General features: G+C 44.5%; 1 protein-coding gene across 2 annotated transcripts; it reads left to right on the top strand.

Moving 5' to 3' along the window:
• The first annotated feature begins 1,680 nt into the window (after positions 1 to 1,680).
• Positions 1,681 to 22,610, top strand: LOC135368590 (stearoyl-CoA desaturase 5-like). Of its 2 annotated transcripts, none has more exons than XM_064601976.1 (5): positions 1,681 to 2,035; positions 16,438 to 16,632; positions 17,373 to 17,503; positions 20,811 to 21,016; positions 21,900 to 22,610. In XM_064601976.1, the coding sequence occupies exons 2-5, from the start codon at positions 16,443 to 16,445 to the stop codon at positions 22,369 to 22,371; spliced, it is 999 nt and encodes a 332-aa protein (XP_064458046.1). In that variant the 5' UTR covers positions 1,681 to 2,035; positions 16,438 to 16,442; the 3' UTR covers positions 22,372 to 22,610. The 2 variants fall into 2 exon arrangements, with proteins under 2 accessions (XP_064458046.1, XP_064458047.1); XM_064601977.1 differs by lacking the exon at positions 1,681 to 2,035 and adding an exon at positions 11,456 to 12,326.
• The last annotated feature ends 1,178 nt before the right edge of the window (positions 22,611 to 23,788 follow it).

The raw sequence follows: 23,788 nt of genomic DNA, 5'->3' as shown, positions 1-23,788 counted from the left end.
AGAGAGTATTGAAAAAAAAGCACACACACAACATCAGGTACATCAATGATCAGGACGAAATTCAATATACAGAAGTGTCCACCTAAAGAACTAGCAGCACAGACAGAAAACAGCACCAGCAATTCCGGAAAAACTAACAAATAGGTAAAATGGCACAAACACAAGCTAGGTGGTGGACGAAATTCATAATGTAACAAGCCTGAGTAATGGGCAACACGAATCAGACGAAAAAAGCCACGTCCCTACTAAAACAACTCCATATCCTGTTCGTCTGGCTTGAACTTTTTCCTGGTACTGCACAATCTTGTATCTACAAATTTGCATAGCTCTTAGCTTTATACACCCTTAACTGGATCAACGACATTTCAGACTGCATACCCATATATCTACTGCCAGATCAGCTAAGTGTGCATCTCAACTCCGCCGAGCATGAACAAGGTCTAGGACAAGCCGTGCGGTAGCTGTAGCAAGGACTCTTAAAAACAGAACCTTAACACCGAGACTGTATTCTTATGAAATGGTAATGTATTGTATCTCGCGTAAACATACGTCGCGATACCTCCATGATTCACAATCAGGACAGTCACTTGCAATTGTGTATACGGTGTATATACTGACACAAGGTGTAACACGGGCAACGTTTTTTTCTCGATTATCACTCCTCAGTTTTTCTTTTTTGTCTTTCAATACATGCGCAGAACAACCATTTGCGAGAACAACTTTCCACATTGCTATGCTCTAAACACACCTTATACATGTCACGGTTACAGCATTGAGTGTCATAAAGTATTGAAAACTACATTGCACTACATATTCATTTTCTAACGTTCTTAGACAGCGTATCTCTTCCACATCTTACCGAAAAATTTTCCAACAACAACGGCGGACATCACAACCAGCTTGTCACTATTTTTTCTATTTTAACAACGGCGGAGGAGGGGGGGGATTGTTTATTGAAAACAGAAAGGGAGGAAAGGTTAGTCAGGCTTAGGCCGACTTGCTATTCTTTAAAAAAAAAAAAAAAGAAGACAAACAACAAAAAACAAAAAAACTGGGCCTCACCTTGCTGGTACTTGAAACGTGACTTCCACACTCAATGCATGCCTACCAGCATAAATATATCCCACGGCATTTGCACGTTAGAAAGAGCAAGGCCTAACGTAATACGGATTCAAAATTTTATTTTTTTAAGCTCTGCTACGAAGACCTCCCAAAAGCAGGCCGGGACAGCATCCCAACACCATGATGCCGCATCATGTAAACGATCATGCTAGCATGTTCCAAGCTAATAACAGAGTAGTATACGCATAGCTAGACTTCCAATGAACTGACACAATGATAAGTGTGTCGCCGCATGTTGCACGAATTTCTGAGTGTGCAAAACTTCATATATAGATATACTCCGAAATCTAATTCCCCTCTGATATCAATATCACACAAGTACAACCCAAAAGAACGAAAAACAGCCCCCCCCCTCCGAGATACCTTTAGCAGCTCCATAACCACTTGTTTTCTTCTCCCCCAGCCATGTTGTCTGGGTAGATGAAGCTCGTTGACCCTATAAGTTCCGTAACGCTGACTAACGGATCCCGTATTACATAAGTACGCCGCTGGACAGACACACCTAAGAAAAAGAGACGGAGAGGGAAAGAACCTGCACGATGGAGGCGAAGGAAGCGACAAAGGTTCTCAATTTCTGGGGCATCGGGTCGAGGTCTTCGCTTCCCTCGCAAGTTTGGGCTGTCCCTACGTAGTGCATTAAACTGTGGGCTTTCGAAACAGAACCACACGGTGACTTTCGTGACGATTCTGCCGAGAAGGAGTTAGTGTTACGTAACTACACTTCACTTTCGCCGAGGAGGTCCTGGTGCGGGTCCTGGATTTTTTACCAGGGGAAAGGTGTTCGAATACCCTCTCGCCCTCTTTTTCGTATGGGTGTAAACGTGGTGTGACTCGGCGGCAGCTGCAAACGTCTGTTCAGTGTTACCGGAACTCGGAGGTGTACTTCGTTGAGCAACGACCTTCACAGTCGCAGGTAAGGTTTGCGAAGCTGACGTGTTGATGAAAGATGTCGGTGTACGCATGATACGTGTGATGTTGCGTATTACGTAAAGGTAGCTTCGGAACGAAATACGTTACGTGAGATCGGCTTGCCGTTGTTGGCCTCACTCGTGCGTTTTGTGAAAGTGTGTTTACAGCGCAGGTTTTTACCGAACGCGATATCGGCTCGGCTTTCCACGCTGTATCCTCCACGTAATTAACAGAATAGCTTCCTAGGCGAAAATTTTGGTTGTTTGAACGGCATAGATCTGTAACGTTCCAGTACAGAAAGCCGAGCTCGTCAGTCGCCGTGTCAAATAATTTACTCCGCGATGCCCTGTAGTTTGGCTGCTCGTCACCAGGAACAGCTCCAATGGAGCGGTGATGACTTCCTTGAGTCGGTCTTCTCGTTCACTTTCTATGTCTCTAACTACATGCGTGACCTTGTGTTTCGTTGCAACGAATTGAAGTGAGCGACAGCGAGGAATTAAGTATAAATGGTCGGGTTCAATTGTGGTACGAACGTGTATGCTTCCGAAATTAATTATTCGTTTATTTCTTTTTTTTTTCTCTACTAGATCTGGAGTAGCTTGTCCCACGGTGAGCGGGCTCATACCCCCCCTTTTTTTTTCTACTACCATCATCATCATCGCCATCATCGTTTATCTAGAATCCCACCAGGGCCCTGAAGCCAATCGTTTATGAAAAAAAACGTCGTAATAAGCTATAACGGCCTCTTATTTTTATTCGTGTAATTTTGTCTCTCAGTCTATTAGCTGGTGGACTAGGTGTTTCACTTTTCTTCTTTAGATTATTTTTTATTTGCTCCTCTTTTTTCTTTTTGTGTCCTTGTTCGCATGCGATACACACATCTCTTTTATTTATTGAACTGCTTGATCTGATATCTGCATTTTTTTTTCATATTCACAATAGTTAAACTTCGTCGTTTTTACATCTTTAACTCTTTAGCAAGGTCGTTTCGAACTTGAAAAATATTGAGATCACGTGCAGGGCGCGCATGTCACTGGGTGACAGGGTTATTTTCACGAAAAGAAATAAAAAAAAAAAAAGAGCGAAAGGTCAGGAACAAAGCGATGTCACTCGAGGAACGACTCCCATGGGTCGTGTCGCCTCCGTTCTCGAATAGCAGAAGAGACTAAACGCCCGTGCTGTGAGAATATAGCGACCGCCGTTGTGACGCAAATAAGCGTTCCCACACTCGAGTGAACGCCCGACTACACACCCGCGAGCGATCCGGCATGCCAGGGGTGTGGGTCTCGTTCAGAATGTTGCTTTTGTCACTTTACAACAAGAACTATTTTTTTTTGTGTGTGTGTGTGTGTGTGCAAAAATATAAAATAATGTGCCATATATAGGGGTAGAGACCTAAATAATTATCTTTCTTTCTGCACAGTTTTGTGCCAGTGACATACAGTGGGTCGCGACGTCGATATGTTCATTGAAGTGCATGGGGTCGAATTATCTCAATGTTGATGCCAATGATGATGATGATCATGATGACGATAGTCAAAAATGGTAATGCAAGCCCTACGTAACGTGAGACCGGTTACTGCGGAGCGAGCAATAGCACATTAATAAAAGATCTTATAAGGGACCGGGAGGGATGATGTTTTTCTCTCTTTATTTTTTCATCTCTTCATTTTTCTTTTTCCTTTCTGTTGGGGTTCATCCATTTATGGCTTCGTTATGGGGGTAGCAGTTTCTTCCCCTTTTTTTACATAAGCTCGACTCATCGTATAAGATATTTTTCTTCTTCATAATCGATCAATCAATCATCTTATAATGAAGTCTCCTTCTCGTGACATGAATTGACGTTGCGTAGCTTGTCGATAGTCTCTATGGTTAAAAAACCGATGTAAATGAAATTCAGGACACTGTGTACTTCTTCTTTCTTTTTCTTTTTTTTTTTTTTTTTTTGTCTTGCACTGGCCGATAGTTTCACCGTAATATTTCGACGTATCTTCTTGTTTTCTGTCTATACGCGATAAAAAAAATACCCACCGCCTACGTATCATGTCATTGGCTAGTAGCAAACTAGCAGGTAGCTGGTGGTTCAACACTGCTATTTTCACTTTATTTCTTCGTTCCCCTCGCAAACCGCAACGAATAGTTCGGCAGGCTCTCGCGACCTCATATGGATGAAATCTTCACGGTGTACGTGTGTCTGACATCGATTCCCACAGCGCATTACAAAAATCACTCCTGCTCAAACACGCGGAAATCGGGGCTACCTTCAAATCCACGTACTAATGCACCGCAATCGTCATCATCAGCCGCATCACAGGGTCAAGGTTAACCTTATTTTTTTCTTGTTTAGTACCCGGTACCGGAAGGAGTAGATGCATGTCAAGCGGTCAGGAGCTCAATGGACAACGGTACCATCCGTCCGTGCATTCCCAATAATATCTTTTCGCACCTGGAGGCATATCACGATGGCCTTCATTCAGGATGCATCTTGGTTATTTCTTTTGCTCTCTATGCCGTCTTCCGGTTTCAAGGCTACACATTCTGTTAGCCGGTCCTATCCTCCCTTGGGCCATTGTTTGGAAGGCCCGAAACTGGACCAGGCTGCGACTGACCCTTCCCTTACCCAAATCCAGGACCCGTTTTCAAACTGGTCACCGATAGGATGCCGGCTCGGAAGAGATGCAGCGGCGATAGCATCATTCTTCATTTAAGCGTTTTGTCCTTATTTGCTGTTCGCGTTTCAGGTTGGCTGATATGCCTGCGGGTGGTTACGTCAGGGGAAGCGTGATGTCAGACTACTGAGCGCCGCAATTGCTTATTTATTTTTGTTACCGTGTTTTATTTATGTTGTTTTATTCATATATGTTTATGTATGTGCTTTATTTATTTTACCCTCGCAGCTTTGTAGCGTTACAGAAGAGAGCGGGAATACAAGGATCAAGTAGAAAATAATAAACATTCCTGTAAATATACGCACAGAAAACCAGCACTGTTACAAGTAATGGTCAAGCTTCGCTAACACTCCTGGTGCAGCTGTGGTTCCCTTCATCGGACTGCACACATTCTATAGTCTGTTTGAGCGGATTGTGTGCGGGATTCTAAGACGTCGGTGCATATTCCAATTGAGGGCGGACTGACGTTTTATGTAAAGTGAACTTTAGGTCAACAAATGTCATCTGGTAATTGCGTATTATGTCTATTATTCTCTTATGTCATCACACTGGAGTTCATTTTATCCGAATGGGGTTCTTTAATGTGCGTTTATGTCTCAAGCATCTCTCTCTCTCTCTCTCTCTTTTTTTTTTCGTTTCAATCGTTCTTTTAAGGGAGTAGCAAGCCGAGTATATGTATGGCTAACATTTCCCTTCATTGTTCATTACTCATCAAATAAACGTACCCCCCTCCTCCTCGTGCCTAACGACCCTCCCTGAAGACAAAAATAGCCAGAGTGACATACCCTGAAAAGTAGACGAGGCGATCAATTGTTTCTTTCCTTTTTTTTTCTCTCGCTCGTGGGTGGCGCTAAACGACGAATACTTGTGACTACTGTTTCGACATATGTCATAACGCATATACACACAACTATCAGTAAAGTAAATTGTAAAAAATAATTGCACTTGTCAAAAAAATCGTAGTAGACCTTAGTGTAGTAATCTTAAATGCACCTTTTTAAAACAAATCTAAAGTTAGTCAATTTTAAACATTCTTCGATATGTTACATGTCTTACAGATATAAATCACTTACTTAGCAAACTGTAATATGCACGGTGGCAATACTGGCAACCCCGAAAACAAAGTAAAAGACAAAAAAAAAACGTCACACCACGGTTGCTTGTTTGGTTTTAAGGAAAAAATAAAATGGAGATTTTGGCTTCACTAATGTGAGGCCCGCAACTCCACATCACTTGCACCATGGCTTTGTCGCCAGTGTCCTTATTTCTAGGTGTTACTGTGGAAAGCACAAGCAAGCGCGCCTCTATTCACCTTGATCATTCGTGACCCCCTTTCTGTATGGTAATGAGGAGACAGGAGGAGGCACATTGCCTCTCAATGCATTGCTCAGTCTCGAGGTCAAGTTCGCACAAGACTGCATTGTTTCCACGCTTACTTCTGCTATAGAGCCCTTTGTTGAAATGGTACACTGGATATTTCGAGGATTTTAAGATAAGGTACACTCCTCGTATGAGGATATCCTCTCTCAACGCTTAAAAAGAAGATATCCAACTGGAAATAATATTACCTAGCTTCTCAAGCATAACACCGGATAGAGAAATAGGGCAGCATGAAAGGTCTGGATTCTGCACACAGCAACGGTATAGGTTAAAGAGACGTTATCCTTTTTTACTTTTTATTTTTTTGTGAGGCCAGTTCTGCTCCGACACATGCGGAGGGGTCATCGATCTGCGTTTCGTCGTGACCGCTTAACAAGACATCAATAGTTTTGATAAAAAATACTTCCTAAAGTTTACGAATATAAAAATAAAGCCTATGTGCCGGTATTTGATGGTATGTATAATGTAGACGCAGTAGCCCTCAAGGTTTGCAATACTGCAACTCACTTTCAGGTCACCGCAACTGCACTACTCAACTATACATACTTGCTCTCAGCTGTGTTTTCTTTTACGAAAATCACCCGCTTATTTCACTCTACAAGTAGCCGCCACGGACAGACGTCGCGACATTTGTATCTGCATGCATACGTATGACCTGTTTGCATAAGCTCTCCCATATGCATGCCGTTTTCACCGCTTCCGGTTTGGTGCCAAAACGACATCCGGTTTCACAGCAAACATGCTCTGCGCCAACCACTGTGCTGACTGATACAGTTATCGCCTCTGATTTGAGGAGAGAGATAGGGTCGTATACACCTTTTTGTTGCTATTCAAATTGCTACAAAGAGGCGTACGCCTCCAGTTTTCAACAAATCAGGAAAGCGAAAGATATATACTTCTGCATGGCGACTGGTTCCGAGCGTCCTTAGTCGCAGAAGGACCGGAAGTCTTCGTGGCACCAGAAGTCGTGGCGGGGGCTTGTTCACGTTTACCCGAGAATGTCATGTACATATCCTGAAGAACTAAACCGCCGTTTATCGTGCCATTGATCCTTGGAATGCACCAGTGAACCGTGATGGCGGAGTGAGTTGCGAATTTCAATAGAGCACAATAATTTATCAGTTATACTACATTTAGCGCATCAAACAAAATGACAAAATATGAGGTTCCCTTACACCCTTAAAAGAGAACTTCACCACATAGCACGCTGAAAGCCAACCGTCGTACAGAGTAACACCTTTATCATTCTTGATTTGTGCAAAGCACGGGGCGTACGGCTTTTTGTGACAACTAACACAACTGTATAACAGTCACAAAGAGGTGCAGCCCTCCCGCTTTCAACAAATCGGGAGAGAGGACGACGTTATTCTTGATGATCCTTGGCTAGCTGCGTGCTATGCGGTGAAGTTCTGTTTTGGTGTCGATTCCGACACGCGCTATTCAGTCCCAGGAAAAAGGACCCAGGTCAATGCGCGTGGCAATACATTGCTTTGCTTTAACTCCTCAACAACCACAACAATAAACGGTTCCCTCAGGCGGTTCCTAATTCGATTGTTTTTTGGTACCCACGTCGCCAACTTGTGCTTGTATTCGCTGACCTCCATTGTGATAACAACAATTTCGAGAAATCTTATTATCTGCCCTTTCCGCAAGAGCTCTTCAATTGTCTTCTTCAGCTGAAGCCACATAGACACAATATTCGTCAACTCTACTGCATCCTGGAATAACAGTTCCGGCTTGGATAATCTCACACTCGTGAGTCCTCACTTTGAGTTCAGATAAGTAGGGCAAAAAGTGGTACAACCGCTCGAGTCGCCGCAATTTGAACGTCGTTAAAGATGAATAGCGCAAGCCACTAAAATGCCTTCGGGAAGGGCAGACCTGACACGTGGTCTTCGTAAATAAAATTCAAGTCAAGAGAGGGCCATTGAGACCGAGCTCTCTGCACGACGAGATACATCTCGTAACTTCTAGCGAAATATGCCTTACCGACAACAACAACAGCAAATAAATCGTGACTATGACATGCATGGGGTGATTCACGGCTGGAGAGCAGTACATTACCCCATTACACGCGAAACATTAAATGTGAGATATAAGAATGAAGTTAAAGTTATGGACAAGCACAACAATTGAGCTGCCCCCCACCTGGCTGCGCTACACTCTTAAAAATGAACTTCACCGCATAACACGCTCCTAGCCAACCATCATCTCGAATGATATTGTTATCTGCTCTGATTTGTTGAAAACGGGAGACGTACGCCTTTTTTGTGTGACAGTTATAAACGGCATAGGTATCACAAAAAAGGCGTACGCCTCCCGTTTTCAACAAATCATGGCAGATAACGATATCATTCGAGATGACGGTTGGCTAGGAGCGTGTTATGCGGTGAAGTTCATTTTTAAGCGTGTGGAGCAAACTGGTAGACACGAGGACCTCCAAGAACATTAGAAGGCATCGACGGTGTCACACGTGGTTCTGACATGGGCCAATAATTGCAGCAAAGTTGAATGTCTTACTCAAGTTATTGGGTTGCCACCTAAAACAGCGCTCCATCCGCACAACCATGGTAAAGCAAGAAAATATGAAACGGTACAGTGAATAATAAAGAACACAAACTGGATATTGCAACGGCAAAAAGAAGAAAAAACATGGATGCCACCACAGTGCTGACATTTCGACACAAAAAAAAAAGTAAAAAAGAAATGGCACAAATTGTCGTGATTGTCCATCTGCACTGTGAGCCTAACTTCTGCTGTGATCATACCACGAAATGTGTCCAAAATTTTTATTTAATTAATTTTCTTTTTCAAGTCTAAGTTCACTTGGGCTGCTGTGTGAGTAAGAGAAGCCAAGAGCAGACAAAAGCCACACATTAAGTTACTGAGTTACTCGAGGCTACGTTAAAATTATTCTCATTGGCAACACACGCATTGCCGATAGCGTGCCTTGCTCCAAACAGGCTTCTTGTCCTTCTCGAACTGCATCTTCTAACTTTCACTTTCTACGTAATTCCTTGTCCTTCACACAACCGTGAGCATGCATAACGAAGTCAAGGAGAGCGTTCACCTTGTGCTTGATAGAGGCACGCGAATCACTCAGCCAAGATGCGGGAGCACGCGGTCCTTTGAAGTATTTCTCTTATTAGTGATGACCACGCCAAACGGTCTTGTGTAGTGCATATATTACAGATGTGAATCACCTTGACCTACACGGTGTGGTGACATAAAACAAAGGAACTGAGTCATAGCGAACTGCAATTAAAGTTAGACAGATGAGAAGACAGGAGCAAGGCTAATGTGCCACAATTGAAGACTTCATACCTGTGGTAAACGAACGGCAGGAAATTTAGTCCTTCAATCCTAAGCAAAATTATTCGGCCGGAGAAATTATACTACAAAGCAACCATCAGTTTCAGTGTCAACGCACCTCTTCGATGCGGCCAGCTATTGCAGGTTTTGCCTTGGTCGTTTTGTCGAGGCCTTGTTTTGTCTCCTTCATTTTGAATTGGAACGCAGTAATGTCTTTTCGATGTGTCTGTCCGCCCAAGCAAACCGAAAGGTGCCGCTTCACAATCATCCCACTCCATTAAAACAGAGCAGCAGCATTACGTCAGCTAGCCACGAAATCCGGGGAGACATGTTGCTTGGTTGCTTCTCCTGTTTACACTAAGTCAGTGCAGTGAAAGCACGCTTTACAGGAGAACGCCACGGACGGACAGACGGACGCTCCGTTTAACTTCCCTACCTAGCTGTAGAATGCATTTTCAACAAAAAGCTTCCGCGCCACCTGGAAGATGATTCTAGAGACTATGCCACGCACGGGTATCTTGGGCTTTCGGACTGTTGTTGAAGCGCGGTTATCGTACAAAGGGTATATTAGCGGGTGCGGAGTGGGGCATCGTAGTATAATTGACCTTTATCACAACGGCCTATGCGCATGCACATGACCTTGAGGTGCCGGAGAGGGTTATCTCTGTCTTCACTAGATGGCGCAGTATGACGCACAGCAGTTTACGGAAGACGATGCCAATGAACCTATTTGAATACTCCCAGGTTGATAATGTTAAAATAATTTAAATGTCTTTCTTTGTACAGGCTATACTTTCTATCTAACTGAATAGATAGACGAGTAGTCATTTCTAGTCTTGCCTTTCTGAAAAGCAACATAAACGCTTCAGCGGTCGCTCAATTGTAGCTATGTCTACCTTACATCTTGAAGAGTGCTTACTGCAAGAGCTTGCACTGTGATAAACCACCGTGGTTCACACATATCTGCAGTATCAATGCCCGGCACCAATCATTAGAACCCATGTTTTCTCCCCAACACATTAATTAGAACATAACTTTTTCTTAAGATTCACATTTTGTAAAAATATTTCATCGTTAACACTGTTATAAGGCCGTACTGTTTCAGCAGCAGAAAGTACGTTAGATTTCATCAAAGGAGAGAGCACTTTAACGTCACAGTTCAATTTACGTCTGTGTGAGTAGCCAGCAGAGAGTAATAGAAAGATGGAGCATTAGGAACTCGTTGGAAGCGCTTGCCGGAAACGCGAGAGCAGCGAACACTGACCGCGTTGGCCGTCACGCCTCTCTGACAGTTCGTTTTTTTCCCTCTCTCTGTCTCTCTCTCTCTCTCTCTCACCTCTCTTGCCATTGAGCTTTGTCATCGATAGATGGCGACTCATGAGTCTGATTCTATCAGTACGCACAGTTCGTACAGGAAGTAGTGCGGGAAAGTGACGGCAAGGACTCCCGCTGTTCGCAGTGGTCCCAAGAGAGGCCGCCACATTCGACGGTGGGGCCCTGCTGTCGTCTGCTATGTTCGCATTTCACCCGCTATCCTTTGATAGCCAGCGTAACAACATATGTATTCGTTTGTGGTGCTCCTTTGTGTGTCACAGGAAATATCGAAGTGTTCTCCTAGTTTTCAGGATAGCTATAGGCATATAATAATTTAAAATAATAATAATAAATAACATAATACTTATCATGCATAATTCTACGGATCGTCGGATCGGGACGCTGCCAGGAGTGTGTGCGTGTGCGCTTTTCCAGATAAGAACATCTACCGGAACGGCGTTTGTGCCCATTGACACATGATAATGGACATCCCTTCTTTTAGATATACTGGACTTATTTTCGAAAGAGATGATCGATCATCTCATTTCCCTCCAAAAAGGCGTAGCCTCGAACGCAGCTTACGTCGATGATGAGCAGATCTCGATTATTTAACACAAAAATGCCGATCTTTAAGGTTTTCATCAGTCGTTGAAATAGTTTCTAAACTTACAGGAGTCTTGTCGTGTCCAATACGAGTGATCATAAATTCAATAATCTCGATCTAAGGTCTTGGGGAATCCTGGGCGTCCGCTACGCACGCCAGCGTTGTTGTTGTTGTTAGTTGTGTTTTGCTTGCTTCGATCCTGCGTGTGCGTGTACATAGTTGAAGAACTGTGACTAATCGTGACTGTAATGAGTGACAATAGTCAAGCACCAAAATTTGCGAGCGTCTCCAAGAAGCCGCGAGTGCAGTGGCAAGAAAAGGATACGTGGGTTCTTATAAAGTCACGCGAAGACAATTTAGATGCCCTGCGTAGACAGAAACAGAACGGTGAAGTCTACGCCCGTATCGCCGAGGCACTGAGGAATTGCGGGGTTCGCTGAGAGAAACACTAAAGCGAGGTTGTCGAGCATTGTCGTCGTGTGTCAGTGACGCGAACTCCTTTCACTAAGGGGTCCTTCAAAGCTGTAAAGGGCCCCTACTTCAAAGGAAGTTCTATCCTGCCCGTGTTTCAGGGGTGCAAGAGACGGGCAAGTTTCGTCTCATTTCGAATACTCAGACAACGAAAGGGACAATTTGAAGGCGTTAAGGTGCAAGAAGAATCGTGTCGTGAAGAATGCTTCCCGAATTGTAAGGAGAAGAGCATGCATACCACAGAATCTTTCGTACTTATGCCGAAAGAGTCCTGCATTGTGGATAAAAGTGTGTGATGCTCACATTGACATATACACTGTTGCAGCTGCATCTTGTGTTGCACAAGAGTCTCAGTGCTTAGGACTCTGCGCACGGCTCTCACGGTACCACTTCGTCGTAACGTAGCGTCGGACGGCACTTGAAAAATGCTACTGATATAAGAGTAAACATTGTTTCGGTTTCGGTTTCCTCGCATATTGATTCCGAAACTATTCGCCATCCATGAAAACGGAACATTTTGCTTCGCGAACCGCGATAGATAAAAAGTGAGTAATATTTGGAAGGTGAACCCCTTAGGAGTTTATTTCAGTCACGTATCTCTTACGCGCTGACAAGAGAACATTCTCTAAAAGAGTCGGTGTGATTATATTCCATTTCAGTCCACCGTAAGAACTTCGCTCAACCTTCGTTTTTTTTTTCCCCCTTTTTCCTTCGGAATGGCAAGCCGGCTCTCTGCCTTGCTACAAGGCTCTTCCTTTGAACAAACATATATCCCTCCTCCTTGGATTAGGCTTCTGTGGGATGCCATACGCAACCTTAATCTACAAATTTAGATTGGGTTTTGGAATTGAAATTTGCAGTGCCCACGCGCAGTGGCGCTGCACCAATGATTTTTTTTTTCTTTCTTGTTGCACTCGCGATTTTTCAAGTTGTTCACCGTTCTTGACTCAGGAAGGCTGAGTTCGTTCAATGTAGAGGCAACTTGATGCGACGAGAAAAATAATCGGAACACGTCTACTGGACAGGGAGTAGCACCGTGAATAGCGCTGCCCAATAGGTGCGTTCCGATTGCTTATCTCGACGCATCAAGGTATCTCTACACTGAACGAACTCATCCTCCCAGGTTGTGTCGAAGCGCAGAAGCCTCTAGAGAACCAGTCCAACGAGACAATGGTTATTAGATATATTCTCGGAAGAAAGCTAGTCGGTCTGAGACCAGAAGACGCAAATAGGTTGATGTATATCTACGTGTATATTCTATATATTCCAATCGGAAGACACGGCCACGTATCCGGGGAAACAACATTTGCAGAGTTCTAGAGAACAATTATGACTGATGGCGCGTTTCCCCGCTTAGCCTGGCGGAACACTATACCCCAGAGCACGTGGGATGATATAAACTCGGGGACACTCCTATGTACGCTGACCCATCATCATTTTCTGAAAGCACGAAAACAACGATGCGAACGTAACCATTCATACTGATCGCCTTGTGAACATTAACGACGATACATAAGCGATGGACATTGTCTGCATTTCCTTTTACATACCTGTACCGACATTTCAAGGCTCCGATCAATCTGAGTATTACTGCAATGTTGTTATTACTGCATCTGCACGCGGAAACTGCGACGAATTATTCTGACCCTATAGACGTCCTTGGCATGAAAGAAAACGGCGAATCCCAACGTGATAACTGCCAGCCCCATGTTCGTTGAAAGTTACGCAAAGAACAATTTGTGTTCGTCGTTGAACATTTCAATGGAGCGTAAGCAGCGGCGCAAATTTCGCCTGTCATCTCAAGCATGTCTGATGACAAGCGTGACATGAAGGCAGACCTTGTAGCGCGTCAATATAGATTGAAATTATGTTGTTGTTGTTGTTTTTCGCTTCACTATGATAGGCTACAGATAATTGGCAAATTGCGAAACATACCCATAAGCTTGGCCCCAGTTTTGTTGCAATGGTGTTAGCAGTGGCATAGCCACGGGGGGGGGGGGGGGGGGCTAGGGGGGGGCTCGAGCCTCCCCTACCTGCCACGGACCGACCCACACAAATAGTGCAAATCCGAGAATATAATATATGGGGGGGGGGGGACCAGAGTGACGATGGCGAAAGTTCTTGCAGTTCATAGCGTCTATCTAAGAAACACTCTTGAATGGTTTTCAAAGTATGAGCTTTTCAGAATACTTCCAATCTCGTGACACCACCTGATTGGTCATGACAGCCTATACATGTAATCGTATTGTGAACGTCTAAATCAACTATTTTCGTTCCTTTTTTTAATCCTCAGTTTGCAGTGTGCACAAGTATGTGTGTGTTGTCGACACAGGATCAGCGGGTGGGGGGGGGGGCAAGTTTTCGTATCGAGCCCCCCCTACCTTGGAGGTCTGGCTACGCCACTGGGTGTTAGTCACCGTCTCTGTACGCGCACGTTGCTTGATGTGGCAAACAACCAGAATATTATCGTTTTGTTTCGATAATACGAGCAGTATGGTTATAACTTGGTGGACGTAACTTGCTTTCTGTATTAGGGTACATTTTGGAGGTGGACGGGTGAACCAACCTAAGCTGCACGAAGTACCTAAGGCCCAAGTGCACGTGAATCAGGGTCCTCCTGTCGCACCCCTGCTTTGCGAATTGATCAGCTCACAAAGCTGTAAGCATACTTGCTTATCACGTTGAGGAGGAGAAGGGAGAGTACCACCAACGTTAGGGGAATCATTTTATCATTTTACAACTTATTTTATGTCTGACGCGTTCTTGAGGCACTTTCAAAGCGCGCCGACAGTGCCCGGTATAGTTCATCTTGACGCTCGACTGTCAAGCGCACGACTATCGTCCTTGGTACCATACCATACAGTACAGGTACTTGGTACTTGGTACCATTCAGTACCATTAAAGCGCATCTAACGCCGCTATGGTTTGCATAAAAAAAATTCCTTCCCGTTGCAAGCCGAATATCTCTCATTATTGTCTCTGGAGCGCAATTCATTCATGCATACCAAGACGCCGTGGAGATCTGGTTAAATGACGACCTCATACCGTGAAGGAACAACGGCAATGTAGTGACCTGCGTCACTCTATGCACGTAAACTATACGTCCCGCAGTCTTACGTCAAAGTCGTATGATTTCTCCGTCAAAATGATTCCGGTCATTTCCTTGAAACGTCATCGTCGGTACCCATATTCAATTATTAATACTGACAATATGTCGTCCCCTGCGAGACTTTTTCCTCCACGTGAGTAACCGCGGGATCCGTTCTGCTCGTGTGCCTCAAAATTACGATAGGACGTCTAACTGATTTGCATAAAGTGCACATTGGGAACATCGTCTCTTATCCATCATACCTGCGACGAACAGATGTTAAGGTACGGTGATTCGGAGCCGAATACAATGTGTCATTAAGGGTTAAAGTATAAGTCTTTCCTTCTATGACTCGCATATAGGCATAGTAAAATGAGCCTAAGGAATGCTCTATGCTATATGGCAAGGGGTATAGGTACATCTCTTACACAAAGCTATGAGTAAGGAGATACGATAACATCCCTCCACACGTGGCACTAAGGAATGCCCATACGAGCTGGTACACAATCTCAGAAATTACTAGTACAACCAAAGTACTAAAATTGACTTAGATCTACCCACGTAAGAGCTTCGGTTTCTGCAACTTTCTGCCTGCCTTTGATTGCTTTGGTTGGCAGCCTTACCGGAGACAACGATATTCAACTCTCCCTTCCCCCCCCCTCACCCTGTTGTTCGCTTCTTCCCATTGTACCCTCTGCATTAAAGCTTCATTGCTGGTGCTTGAGTCTTGTGTTGTCCTCTTCGTCTTGTGTGTTCCTCAAACCCAAGAAAATGTTATCTCTTTCTCTAGTACGTAGCCTCGTCTTGCACCAGTCTAATTTACACTTCTATTTCTAGCGATAGCACGATAGAGGGTGATACACGAATGTTAAATACAGTGAAGGATAGGATAACTCCCCCTCTCCCTTGCTCGGGTTTCGGTACAAACGTCGCATGCCGACAAAGAAAGAAGATCGTTTGGCTAAAGACGTGCATCTCCGCAAGCTATACGTCATTTCATATTTCAGCATCGTCACGTCGGCCATTATTCTAGGGAAGCCCAGTCGCAAATCGAGTGATGCTAATAATCATACCAACCAAGGTCAAATTCGAATACATCAATCACACGTATACTTATGTCCTCACGTTCAAGCTGTCACCGTACACTGAAATAACTCCGGTGCATGACTAACTGCTGTAAATGTTCATTTTTTCCAAGAACTATCAAAGCTTGGAACTCACCCACGTTGACCCAAATGCGCTGAGTTCTATGATATCTATAATATATAGTAACACCGGATGTTATGGAAAGGCAACAACAACAACAACAAATAAATCGTGACTATGACATAAAGACGATTATGGTGATGACATGAGACTTTTGCAGTCAGTCTGTCAAACCTTTAGCTTTGCGTCTGCGATGTTGTAGCGCAATTCCTCCCGCTAGTTCCAATATGAAAACGTTGGTTTGCACTATACTTTCAAGATTACTTACAGTAGATTTCAGGTTCAATTGAGTTAATTTGAAGTTGTTTCATTCTTTTTCCTGGTTTATCATTTTGATATAGTCTTCTCGCTTTCTTACGCAGAGATCATGGCACCACAAGCAGACACAATGGTTCAACCCAGTCAGACAGTGCACGCTGCACCATCCCAACCTATCTCGAAGCCATACCCCATTAAGATATATTGGGGCAATGTGATCAAGATCGGCCTTATCCACCTTATGGCTGTCTACGGAGCGTACTTGTGGTTCTTCTGCAAATGGCAGACGCATGTGTTTGGTAAGTAGCGATGTCCCTTCGGTGGTGAGATTTACGTTTCGAACATCCGCTTACTTTACGCTTTGCCCTTGAAATGCCCTCGATCCTTCTTCTGAGTTAGCACCGTGTATGGTTACGGGAAAAGAGACCTGGCGAATCAGAAGGCGTATGGCAACGAATAGACCTTTCCCTGCTTGTAAACAAATGATGTCATAGTGTTCCACAGCGCCACCAATTTGGTAGAGCTGAACTACGCTTGAAGCTATAGGGGCGAACAAGGTCGTGCCCGAAAGTCACGCGAAAGGGACGCGACCTTCGGTACTACTTTTCTTTCAGTAGCAGGCAGCGAACAAGTTTCATTGGTGGAACCTCGCCCTCCTCTTCCGATTTGTTTCGGTTTCAGTCTGTCTGCCAACGTCATGATGACGTTTCTCGGGTAGAGGTCTATTGTCCAAGTACTGTTGGGGTTTTATGTGTATTAATGATTGACCGATTGGTTTAGAATTATAAGATATTATAAGGTTGGTAATTGCTTTGCTCGTGGCAATCCCAAGCAGCGAAACATCTTGGTTCAATATTGGCTGAATACTGGCAATATTTGTCTAATATTGGCCCAGTATTGCACCGGTATTGCCGATATTCAGCCAATATTGGGCCAAAATTTAGTGTTGCTTGAGATGCCAGTCGTGTGTACCTGTGTATATGTATCTATGCATTAAGACCAGAAAGGAAAATAAATATTTTTGGTCGCCGTGTTTCAGGTATCATCTATCTGGTGTCCTCAGGCATCAGCGTTACGGCGGGAGCTCACAGACTCTGGTGCCACAGAGCTTACAAAGCGAAACTGCCTTTGCGGATCGTCCTCATGATCTGGAACTGCATTGCTGCTCAGGTAGCATGACGTCTTTTAACTGGAGGTTTCCCCCAACAAACAACAACAGATAAATTGATGATGGTGACTGGGCAGACGCGATGTGGATTATTTAATCGCCATTGCGTGAGCGCCTGCTTTAAAGGAAGCTATTCCATAAGGGCTCTTACCTACGTTCTGGTTTCCCCCAATAGACGATTTCAGAAATTGCATGGGTGGCCCACCAGAGAGCGCCGTGTTGCGAAAGTCTCGCTGCATCTTGGGATATAGTTTTCATGAGTCAGAGAGAAGAAGAAGAGCGCAAACAGTTTCGGTTTTCTTTCTCCTTCACCTCCCGCAACCTCGAGCAACAGGCAGCAAGCACGAATGTAAACCATTTCCCACGACGCATTGCGCGATGCACGTGACTTGGGCGACGGAGGGCCCCCGTGCGGAGCACAAGGGCAGTATCTGAAATCGCCTATTGCGTTGGTTTTCTCGGTAAGATTGGGTCAGCGGGTCGCGCGTGCAGGATTGATTGATTGATTGGTAAAGGACGGTGATGGCGATGTGATAAAGAAAAAAATGGGGATTTGAGGCGCAACGAAGTCGAACTGGCTACCCAGGACATACACACACACAAAATACAAACAGATGAACGAGTTAAGGACTTGAAGATTGTTAAAAATTGAATTGGATTGGCCGTTTGTCGTAAAGAACCAACTAGCAGCTAATTTGCATCGATCAAGCTGCACTCCTGATGGGAAAAGTCAAAGGCTCTTGGTGCCGTGCAGTGAAGGACACTTTACTCGTGGAGATTACTTCAGTCATCTAGAGAGCTGCCGTATTCAAAGCACGGAGCGTACATAATATGCTGCTAGACGGACATAAAAATTTTTTTGGAGGGTGACGTGGAAATATTCGTGCGTCAAACTTATTCTAAAAGCTTTGACAAAAAAAAAAAAAAGGGGGCGGAATGAAAACCTGAGGGATGAGGACAATGACCTGGAGGATGGAACATCCCTATCTAGTACTATAAGAAGAAAAGAAGAGAACAAATTGTTGAGCAATAACAGCTTTTAGTCACCAAGATTGCAATCATTCCCATTTTAGTCATCTGACTCTAATAGTCCCAATAGTCCACTGCAAATAGTCCCATTTGTCCCACGTGCACTTACTCCCGAAAGGTCCTGATGGTTGCGGTAACCTGATTCCAAATCTTTTAAACCAACCCTATTTAAGCTAATATGAACAACCAGCTAGCGCGAACCATTTTACCGCTTATGTTGTTGTAAACGTGTGCGCACACAATAGTACAATTCTTTGTACCAGTTCTCGCTGACTTGGACGACGAGAAAAATGGAATCAATCGCACATGACTACCATCTCACGCTGGACCAAAAGCAACAGATTTCTGAAGCTGCTAAAACGCGTTTCGAACAGACCTCGAGCAATATGAAAGTGCTAATTGATTGGGACTGCTTGGCCCTGCTTGCCTCGCCACTTTCGTCCTCGATTTTACTTTCCTTCATCTGGTTTTTAATGCTTTGCGAAGGCAGCGAGAAACGCAGTAATCTGGCTATTGTTTCGTTCATTAGCACGAGGAAGGAAATAATCTATCGGCTTGACATATTCACCGTGGATCCTCATCAGTATCCCCGAATGAAGAGAGGATAGAGGCCTTCGGAGAAGATTATCAGGAAAAAAGTGACACATGACGCTGTTTCCATCTTAATGGGAGCCTTGTTATCCAGCCGAATGTATAACTTCCTCTTACTCCCCGTATATTCACAATTACCTATACACTTGACCTTGGCCAAGCGTTTCGTCCGCCATTGGACTGGATTTTGTTGTGTAGATTGACTGGACGTAAAAGAATCCGGTATCGTTCTTATGCAGATGCAAGCTAGTGACGTTTATGCGAGTTCAGCATCCAGCCTTATCAACAATGGCATTTATTATTATTATTATTGTTATTCTTGTTCGACCGATTGTTCTAAGCTTCGCCTCACTTCGTAATTTCGCATTAATGTTACACGGTCTGCGTTGCTGATGCACGCTATTCTTCTATGAAGTCTCCACGTTATTTCCTTCCCCGTATTAACTGAACATATTACATTACGAAATGGGGATTACTTAATCGCCATTGCGTGAACGCTGGCCTTAAAGGAAGTTATTCCTTATAGACCTTTTTAGTCTGCGCTCGAACCTTGTTTCCGTACCCTCGGCAACAGATGGGTTTTGTGCTGCTGCGAACGCTGTTGCTGCGGTGTTTGGCAGGGGTCGTGGGCTTAAGCTCTGCAGTTTTCGACTACGTGGAGTGCGGAGTGTAGGACGCGTCCAAAACTGTCCGCAACGCATAGCGTTCTCCGTGAAAAGCAGCGGATGGCACCCAGCGATCGATAGATGGCGCTAGAAAAGAGCAAGATGGCGGATACCATGGATTTAGGAAAATATTCGTCTAAATGCGCTCTTGGCTACGTTTTGCTTTGTTCAGTACTATCTCCTGTCTTTACTTTCTAGCGTTGTGTGTTACGTTTTTGATTTGTACTGAGCCTTGTAAGACCGTGAATTCTGAAGGCGAATTTCTTCCCGTTCCTTAACGTATCCAGTGCAATTCAGCATCCTCACCATTTTGTTTCTTTTCTCACCATCGCCTGGCGACATTAACAGCTAAAAGAAGACAGAATCTGCTCCAAAAAAGGTTCAGCAGGCTCTCTCCCTAGCATGACCGACACCTTAAAGGAACAATAAGGTGACGTCTAACATGGCTCGAAACCCTGCCTCATTCGTCAAGCTGTCCATCAGGACCCACCATGCAAAATATTTTCGCTGTGCGGTGCATTGTCACTGCGCAATCAATTTTACAAAAAAAAAAAAAACAGTTGGAAAAAGCAGCCACGGACGTCTCGCATGATGTAGAGAAGCCCCAGTGGCCTTTTTTTTTGTTTTTTCAATGTTTCTTTCTGCTCAGCTCACGCGCCGCTAATACCTACTTGAGCTGTGCCTCTCTATGTCGCGAGTCACGTGCTCGGGGGCCACATTACGTCACGACGTTCCCTCTCTCTCCGATACGCTCTTTTCGCGAGTGGAGTTTTTTTTTTTTTCCTTTAAAGGTGTGTAAAACAAAAGGCCTCGCGCGCTTTGTAGGCAACCTGCATTCGTCGTTCATTTGCAGGAACTCATTTTATTCGTTGCGGAGCACGACAGAGCAAATACACAAAAGCATTTTTTGGGGCCACCTCAGTACCGGCAATGGAGTGCTCCTTTAATGCAGTCATTCAGAAACATTAATGTAGAGCGCCGACTTTTCTTCTTATGCAACGCCCTTATATGTAACTTATTCCAGAATGACCTCTACGATTGGGTGCGAGATCACAGGGTGCATCACAAGTACTCGGAGACCGACGCCGACCCACACAATGTCAACCGTGGCTTCTTCTTTGCACACGTAGGATGGCTTTTGATCAACAAACATCCCGAGGTGACAAAGAAGGGAAAAGCCATTGACTGCTCCGACATCCTTGCTGATCCGGTTGTTCAGTTTCAGAGAAAGTGAGTTCAGTGAATGAATAATTCAGGCAATACTTGCTAGATGTTGGAATCTTGACCTCTGCAAGCTGCGGGTTTCCGGTTGGTGCGCCGCGTTCTTATTGGTGGCGCAACGCTGGCAACAGCTGGAATTGGACAAAATATATTCGCTCCCTACATTTCCCTTTATCTCGTTGAATTTTCCACGGCAGAATTTTACAAAGCGTTTCGTACCTCCCCTGCACCGTGTTGTCGTCGGACTTTGGTGTAATCTTCGATTATGGTGTACCGGCAGCTCCTTTTAGTCATTTTAGTCTTACGCGCACAATTTTCATCCCCAAGAAGACATAACCTTGTGGAGAGGCGTACACAGATATCGCCTCATTACTTCGACAAGTGTGAATTATAACATAATGGCGAAAATTATTACAGACCGACCGAATTACGTTATTACAGATATTGCGCGTGAGCACCAAGCATTATAATATTTACTCGTATTCACACGGCGCGCTCCATTGTGGAGTGTTGTTTAACAGCACTAAAAGGCCGACAGTCCGGAGCTGCCGACTCCGATTGCAAAAGAGGACGAGCTTCGCTGTAGCGTTCACATGACATTATGATGTCTTCCACATCCTCCACGGTGCCCCACGTTAGCAGTTTGGGGACGCTTTCAAGCGTTGCCCCGTAGCAGAGACTCCGCTAACAAAATGCACAGAGTATTGGTCACTTGCACCTCGAACACGCAGTACGAAAGGAAGCGGCAAGACAATCTGTTTCATTGTCTCTCGACTGGTGTCGCCATCTGGTGGTGTTCTGTGATGGTCTTTGGGTCAACATTATCGTACTAGAACATTCCCTCTGACCAGCTTTGCTGAACCTAACCTTATCCTTTCATCCCATCTTTCAGGTACTACATGCCCCTGGTCATGTTCTTCTCATTCTACCTGCCTACCGTCGCCCCCTACTACATATGCGGTGAATCTTACTGGAACGGCTTCTTCGTCGTGGCCATCCTGAGACTCGTGCTGTCACTCAACTTCACGTGGTCCGTTAACAGCTTCGCCCACATCTGGGGCGACAAGCCCTTCGACAAATACATTTCCCCAACAGAAACCAAGTGGGTGTCTTTCTTCGCCGTCGGCGAGGGATTCCACAACTTCCATCACACCTTTCCCTGGGACTACTCGACGAGTGAGCTGGGATGGAAGTTTAACACATCCACGATGTTCATCGACATCATGGCGTGGTTGGGACAAGCCTACGATCTCAAGACTGCACCTAAGGAACTGGTCGAGCAGAGAAAGTTGAGGACGGGAGATGGAAGCCGGATGCCCGAGAGCAGCAAGGCTGCTGTAAAGCTAGGTAGCCATCAGGGATAGGCTTAAGATGTAAAGTTTATGCAGCTCGTTACAGCGTGACGCACGCCTTGTCGTCATAGTCAATACAGGGAAAGCAACACGAGGCAGTCATGAAGGAATGGGCGTATACCTCCAGACATCTGCATGAGGAACAGATGTGCTTCCTCGTATATCTCATACAGAAAGGATCGAGAACAGTACGACATTCATTCTCGTGACGTAGGCAACTTATGTGGTTCCTCATGACGACACATGTGGTTCCATGGACTAGAATGTCTAAACACCTGCATGAAGTAGCCGTGATGACGGTTATCCGCCGACTAGGGCGCAGCACCGTGTCAGAAATAAATTCTAGTAAAATTCAATGAAATACGCGGATTCTTCTGGAATATATGTGCAGGTGTGCATACCGTGCTACACTGCAATGAAAGTGTTACATGCCTGCTTTCCGTCGTCGTCCATGAGGAAGCAAAGGTTTCATGTACGTGTCATGTGAGACGATGATATGAACACCAATTTGTTGCCTTTTTCATTTGTATGTTACGTTTCGCTACTAGATGATATTGTGATTGATGCTTCATGCGGTTGCATGTATGTGGTTTTCTCAGGCGGAAGCTATGGTTCGTACTGCGTCCGTAAGCTGAGCATTAGTATACCTGACAAGTGTGCATGATTGTGATGTTACATGTGAAGCGTGTGATTGTTTGAAATATTTCGTTGGTTGACTCTATGTAGAAAAGTCAGGAGAATTGAAACATGGTAGGCTATACCAATCAACGGTGTAAATAACAGCGAGCAACATTCCTATTTTAATGTGTATTATAGTGCATATTGCTGAAGAAGAATAAAGCGAATGTTTATAGTTTCAATAGTTGGTCAAGATAATTCAACGCCAGTATGAGTATTGAGATGTGCACGTCTCGAATAACTATATGTATACCAACGCCAGAGAAACATCTATCATTTTATTTACTTTCCTGGATATTTAATGGAACTGGAGTAGCCGGTGTTACTTCCGTCAAGACACTGAACTCTTCACGAGCGTCACATTCTCAATTTTATTTTTCCTTACACGAAACCCGCTGTACCCTTGGGCCTGCCTGCCTGCATGCAGCGACTACTGCAGGAACAGTCTTCGTCTATATTTCGGTATCGTTTTCTGTGTTTGTTTTTGTTTTTTCGGGAATAGCAAGCCTCATCCATGGCTAACCTTTCCTTTTCTGTCAACCATTAAACATACCCCCCTCCCCCCTGACCAGGAGAGGTTGAATGTCACTGTGGTCATGCTGAATTATTTCCACCTTGACGCCAATATAGCATGGGTCGCCGCTATTTGAGGAACGAAAGTCATATTAGCAAAGTTTTCCAGCTGATTCTGCCTGTAAGTGGCTTGTAGACTGACTTCCATAGTCATTTTGCACTAATAGTTTATCCGTTC

The sequence above is a fragment of the Ornithodoros turicata genome, chromosome 9 (genome assembly GCF_037126465.1).
Source record: "Ornithodoros turicata isolate Travis chromosome 9, ASM3712646v1, whole genome shotgun sequence".
NCBI classification, from domain to species: domain Eukaryota; kingdom Metazoa; phylum Arthropoda; class Arachnida; order Ixodida; family Argasidae; genus Ornithodoros; species Ornithodoros turicata.
This window is presented reverse-complemented; position numbering and strand designations above follow the sequence as displayed.

Bases quoted from the DNA above. Each gene is read 5' to 3' on its own strand.
- LOC135368590 (XM_064601976.1), top strand. From the start codon at position 16,443: ATGGCACCACAAGCAGACACAATGGTTCAACCCAGTCAGACAGTGCAC. The intron at 17,504-20,810 runs GTAGCATGACGT...AACTTATTCCAG, and splicing joins GGAACTGCATTGCTGCTCAG to AATGACCTCTACGATTGGGT. The intron at 21,017-21,899 runs GTGAGTTCAGTG...CCCATCTTTCAG, and splicing joins GTTGTTCAGTTTCAGAGAAA to GTACTACATGCCCCTGGTCA.